Below are 6000 nucleotides of genomic sequence, written 5' to 3' on the forward strand. Positions count from 1 at the left end.
TGAATGAATTAAGATGGGCATACTATATCACATCAGGTAAACCGATAGATCTTTACCTGGGATCAATGGTTTCGTTGCAGTATGCCACTACTCCATATTTGACCAGATTTCAGCAGGAGTCTGATCTAATATCAATTGCATTGCTCAGCGCTGTGCAGCTGTTCATCATTCACTACTGTTCACTGCACTCAGCTGATAAAGAACAGACTATCTAATCCATAGTGGATCAAAAGAACATCCATTGAGAAGGCTTTCATTTTTAACAAATTCACATTCGATTCAAAACATACTCTATTTTGCTTGCTTGTCCTTTGCCATTTGTAACTGTACGTATTGTTTTCGCATGTATTATGCACATTAATCTATGCCATATAGGGAGACATTAAATATGTGGGATTGGGGGGGGGGTTATTTTACTGTCAAAATGGTTGCAAATTAAGTATTCGTAATAATTAGATCTACAGTGGTTTGCAAAAGTATTCAGCCCCCTTGAAGTTTTCCACATTTTGTCACATTACTGCCACAAACATGAATCAATTTTATTGGAATTCCACGTGAAAGACCAATACAAAGTGGTGTACACGTGAGAAGTGGAACGAAAATCCTACATGATTCCAAACATTTTTTACAAATCATTAACTGCAAAGTGGGGTGTGCGTAATTATTCAGCCCCCTGAGTCAATACTTTGTAGAACCACCTTTTGCTGCAAATACAGCTGCCAGTCTGTTAGGGTATTTCTCTACCAGCTTTGCACATCTAGAGACTGAAATCCTTGCCCATTCTTCTTTGCAAAACAGCTCCGGCTCAGTCAGATTAGATGGACAGTGTTTGTGAACAGCAGTTTTCAGATCTTGCCACAGATTCTCGATTGGATTTAGATCTGGACTTTGACTGGGCCACTATAACACATGGATATGTTTAGTTTTAAACCATTCCATTGTTGCCCTGGCTTTGTTTAGGGTCGTGGTCTTGCTGGAAGGTGAACCTCCGCCCCAGTCTCAAGTCTTTTGCAGACTCCAAGAGGTTTTCTTCCAAGATTGTCCTGTATTTGGCTCCATCCATCTACCCATCAACTCTGACCAGCGTCCCTGCTGAAGAAAAGCGCCCCCAGAGCATGATGCTGCCACCACCATATTTGACGGTGGGGATGGTGTGTTCAGAGTGATGTGCAGTGTTAGTTTTCCGCCACACATAGCGTTTTGCATCTTGGCCAAAAAGTTCCATTTTGGTCTCATCTGACCAGAGCACCTTCTTCCACATGCTTGCTGTGTCCCCCACATGGCTTGTGGCAAACTGCAAATGTGACTTCTTATGCTTTTCTTTTAACAATGGCTTTCTTCTTGCCACTCTTCCAGAAAGGCCAACTTTGTGCAGTGCACGACTAATAGTTGTCCTATGGACAGATCCCCCCACCTGAGCTGAAGATCTCTGCAGCTCCTCCAGAGTCACCATGGGCCTCTTGACTGCATTTCTGATCAGCGCTCTCCTTGTTCGGCCTGTGAGTGTAGGTGGACGGCCTTGTCTTGGTAGGTTTACAATTGTGCCATACTCCTTCCATTCCTGAATGATCGCTTGAACAGTGCTCCGTGGGATGTTCAAGGCTTTGGAAATCTTTTTGTAGCCTAAGCCTGCTTTACATTTATCACTAACTTTATCGACAACCTCTGAGGCTGTCACAGAGCAGCTGTATTTGTACTGACATTAGATTACATACAGGTGCACTCTATTTAGTCATTAGCACTCATCAGGCAATGTCTATGGGCAACTGACTGCACTCAGACCAAAGGGAGCTGAATAATTACGCACACCCCACTTTGCAGTTATTGATTTGTAAAAAGTTTGGAATCATGTATGCTTTTCATTCCACGTCTCACGTGTACACCACTTTGTATTGGTCTTTCATGTGGAATTCCAATAAAATTGATTCATGTTTGTGGCAGTAATATGTCAAAATGTGGAAAGCTTCAAGGGGGCCGAATACTTTTGCAAACCACTGTATATGAAGAGCCATTTATTTACTCCGCGATAGTTTAGCCCAGCTGATATTTATATCTTTTCTGCTTGGGAAGAAAAACCGGTTGATCCAATAATATTGCACAGGTTTATACATGTTTCTCTCTTGAAGTTTACATTTTGTGTACTTTCTACACAGGATTTGGTCAAAAGCCACCTGATGTATGCAGTTCGAGAAGAAGTGGAGGTGCTGAAGGAGCAAATCAAGGAGCTTATTGAAAAGAACTCACAGCTAGAACAGGAAAACAGCTTATTGAAGACACTGGCAAGCCCTGAGCAGCTTGCCCAAGTTCAGGCTCAGCTCCAGACGGGCTCCCCTCCTTCCTCCTCCTCACAGCCTGCAACGGGCACCACAGCACCTGCACAGTTAGCCTCACAAAGCTCTGGACCCTCAGCATAGCAGCTTTATGACTTATCACAATGGGGCCTGATCCACTTTGGCTTTCCCGGTGAGCCGACAACTTTTACCACTATGACAACCAATACTGAAAACTTGTATAAGCATCGGGTCATATTATTTAAAAGAATCACATGTTTAATACAGTCTTTGAAACCCAGACTCTGTGACATTTACAGAGGAGGTGACCAACATCGTAACCCTCTTTTATTGCTATGAAGCGTCCTAATAATTTCAGTGACTGCAAAACTCTCGAGAGTCTCTCGTTCTTGGATGTGCCTCTGATCTCCGCATCATATTTGAGGAAGGAACATGCCTCACGCTTTCATTCTCAGCTTTGGTGCAATTCTCTCCCAACTCAGTATTAAGAAGCTGTGTCACTCCACCTCCTTTACATACTTTGACTTGAGGAATAATTATTTCAGTGTGCTGCAATGGGAATGAGCCGTTCTGTGGTGGACTGTGGCGGAAGAGTGTATATACACCGTGCGCTGCATTGTATGCAAGCTGTGATCCCTTTTTTTGTTTTTTCAATTTTTATTTCATTTTGTTGATGTAACATGCACCGCTGTAGATGATGCAAGTATGTTCAGGTGAAAAGGTGGTACTGTAGTGGAAGAATTTGGACTGGATTTTTTTTTTATTTAAGAAAACTTTATTTTCCTTTCTGTGTTCTGCAGCATGGAGGAGCTTTTCACCAGACACACCTTTCTTTCTAATGGGTAAAACTATTGAAGTGTATTTCCTGTTATCTCTTTTTGGTCAGCGGAGCCTTTCATTCACACTATCTGCTATTGATATGATAGGATCTGTAGTGAGAAGATGCTGTTGGAAACTAGGAATAATATTATTTCAATGAAGATTATTTTCCTCTTGTATATTTGTGTATGTAGTGTAAGTACTCCTGTAAAATAGAACACTTGTAAGTACTACTTAGGTTGTACAGATTGAAATTTAGTGGTTTAGTTGGCTGAAATGAAATGTTTTTTGTTTATTTTATTTTTTTTAAGCTGCTATCACTTTAGGCACAGATGAACTTTAGAGGAAAGTTAATCTGGCGTTAAAGGGGTTTAGCCAAGAGCACATCTGCACAACTGTTTAGGACATAGTAGACAGTCCGTAATTCTGATAATTGCTGAAATTCAGATCTCTTAGCGTGATCTATCACCTTTCATGGTGCCTTCTGGGATTGATTATTCAGCAAACACCAGAAGAGCGTAGGCTGTTAATACAGACTAGGATGTGGCAGACCGTGCCACATTTGTATATTCTCTCAGACTTTGCCTTGGCTGAGTATTTTTTGAAGTAAAATCCAAGTCTCTGAAGATTTTTTTTTTTCTTTCTTGTTTTTTTTTTTTTTTTTTTCTTTATTTTGTTTTTGGTTGAAGCACTCCAGATACTGACCACTTTCTGCTAACCTAATGGAATATATGAGCTGTAAGGTAGTATGCATATGTTGTGCATGTTCTCTAAACAGTTGTAACACGTCATTGTATTTAACTGTTGCACTTGTCAACTTTCAATAAAGCATACATTGTTGGTAAGAGATTTTTTTTTTGTGAGTCAGCTGACTCTGAGTTCCTCAGATGGGATCTTGGCTAATTGTTTTACTGGCTTTATATGTGAGGTATATAATCACTGCCTGCATATTCTTTGGTTTTACTTGAACCATTTCCTTTGTAGAGACAGAAGCTGTATTCTCCCTTGGAGCAATGTTGGTATATTCCCTTATGCAGGCTGATGCGTTTAGTAGATTTATTATGAAACACAACACTCCCATAGCAACAGGCTCCACCCCTAACACCAATCTGTGCACGGTTTCCCATGCAAACAGCCTGAAGGCACATGAAGATTACATGGAAACTATTGCGTGATTTTACAAATCCTGGGAGTTTAGGCATGTTGGCAAGAGATTTAAAAGCCCTATTACAGGAGCCATCATTTAAAATACCTCTATAATCTTCATTATTTACTGATGATATTTTTCCATCCTTCAGCCAGAAATTATTTACTATATTTGGCAGTCTGCCTCCTTTCAGACGTTTCCAGCGTTCCACATTTCGCTGGCGCAGGGTGTGGCTACAGTTTCCTGATTATTTTTAGCTTTTCATTACTTCTCCAGAGCATAGGCTACCATGACCAGGACTTTACCTTGGGTCCTGTATTCTGTCCTATTTAGTGGAGTGAACTTTGTAAAGATTACCTAAAAGGAAACACTACAAAAGTGAGAAATGTGTGTAGTGAATTATACTATAAGGAAGCATTGTTTAATTTGAAAGGAATTCCTTCAGTCTGTTTTAGCGTGCGACTTAAAGTAAACCTGAGGTGAGTGATATGGAGGCTGCCATATTTATTTCCTTTTAAACCATACCAGTTGCCTGGCAGCCCTACTGATCTCTTTGGCTGCAGCAGTGTCTGAATCACACCAGAAACAAGCCTGCAACTAATCTTGTCCGTTCTGACAATGTCAGAAACCTCTGCTCTGCATATGCTTGTTCAGAGTCTATAGCTAAAAGTATTAGAGGCAAAAGATCATCAGGACAGCCAGGGAGTTGTTATTGCTTAAAAGGAAATAAATATGGCAGCCTCCATATCGCTCTCACCTCGGGTTCACTTTAAACAGCAAAAAGTACACCTGACACAAGGCAAAGCTACCTCAGCTGTGCACAGAGGTATATTTTTACCGGGATCTATATACCTCTGTCTTGTCTGTTGTTCTCCCCGGATTCCCTACATCTTACGATGACTTAAATCTGACTTATAGGCTAAAGTCACAATTTCATACCTGAATATACAGGCCTGCGTTGATGTTCCCACCCATCACCTGGGTCCCAGCTACACGCCTCCTTGATCATGTTCATGTATGCATGTGTAGAGCACTCTTGGTCATGGTAGTGTCAGAGGAGACATGCAGGCTGGATAGCTCATACACTGAAGTACGTGACTTAGCCAGTCGCAGACTTTAATTGGGCTGGCAGTGGAACAATGGAGGGAATCTGGAGGATGTTTAGGGTACTGAAAGTCTACAGGGTGCTAGTAGAAGCCCCAGATAAGTAAAAGTCAACTTTTTTTTCTACTGTGTCACGTTTCCTTTAAGAGGAAGGAATGGGAGGGGTGATAGGATGGAACATCACAGCAAGCCTGCCTCTTCCTGTCGGAAAATTTAACTTTAGCCAGCTGTCAACTTTTCATGGAGTGATAATGGGGATGGGGGAATGAGGAGAGAAACAAACACTGCACAGAGGTATGTGGATCTGGCATGAACAAACCTCTGTACTTACCGTAGGTAGCTTTGCCACAGGTCAGGTCTTCTTTAATGTTTGATAAAGAAACGTTGTCAATACATGTAAAGTGGAACTGCTCCAGTGAAAATGTGTGAAGAGTGATTTGGGGTTGGAATATCTGTAAGGTTTTTATCACTATCTATGTTTCTACACCATGTTTCTACACTGTACACCTCTTCTGGGGTACACTGCAGCTCATCTTCAGAATTCACTTTGGGAGGTCGTTTTGTTAGACATGTGCAAACATGATAAAAATAAAATAACAGTCACCAAAGCAGCCAGTGAGATTTTCTTGCAGTATTCAT

At 41.2% G+C, this 6000-nt stretch overlaps 1 protein-coding gene across 3 annotated transcripts in view; it reads left to right on the forward strand.

Moving 5' to 3' along the window:
- Positions 1-3955, forward strand: part of TSC22D1 (TSC22 domain family member 1) — a 133868-nt gene extending 129913 nt beyond the window's left edge. For all 3 annotated transcript variants that reach the window (XM_068267765.1, XM_068267767.1, XM_068267766.1), the window contains exon 3: positions 2154-3955. In XM_068267765.1, the coding sequence (XP_068123866.1) occupies positions 2154-2414 (261 nt within the window). In that variant the 3' untranslated portion in view covers positions 2415-3955. The remainder of the gene's footprint in view (positions 1-2153) is intronic.
- The last annotated feature ends 2045 nt before the right edge of the window (positions 3956-6000 follow it).

Source organism: Hyperolius riggenbachi, chromosome 2 (genome assembly GCF_040937935.1).
Source record: "Hyperolius riggenbachi isolate aHypRig1 chromosome 2, aHypRig1.pri, whole genome shotgun sequence".
Classification (NCBI taxonomy): Eukaryota; Metazoa; Chordata; class Amphibia; order Anura; family Hyperoliidae; genus Hyperolius; species Hyperolius riggenbachi.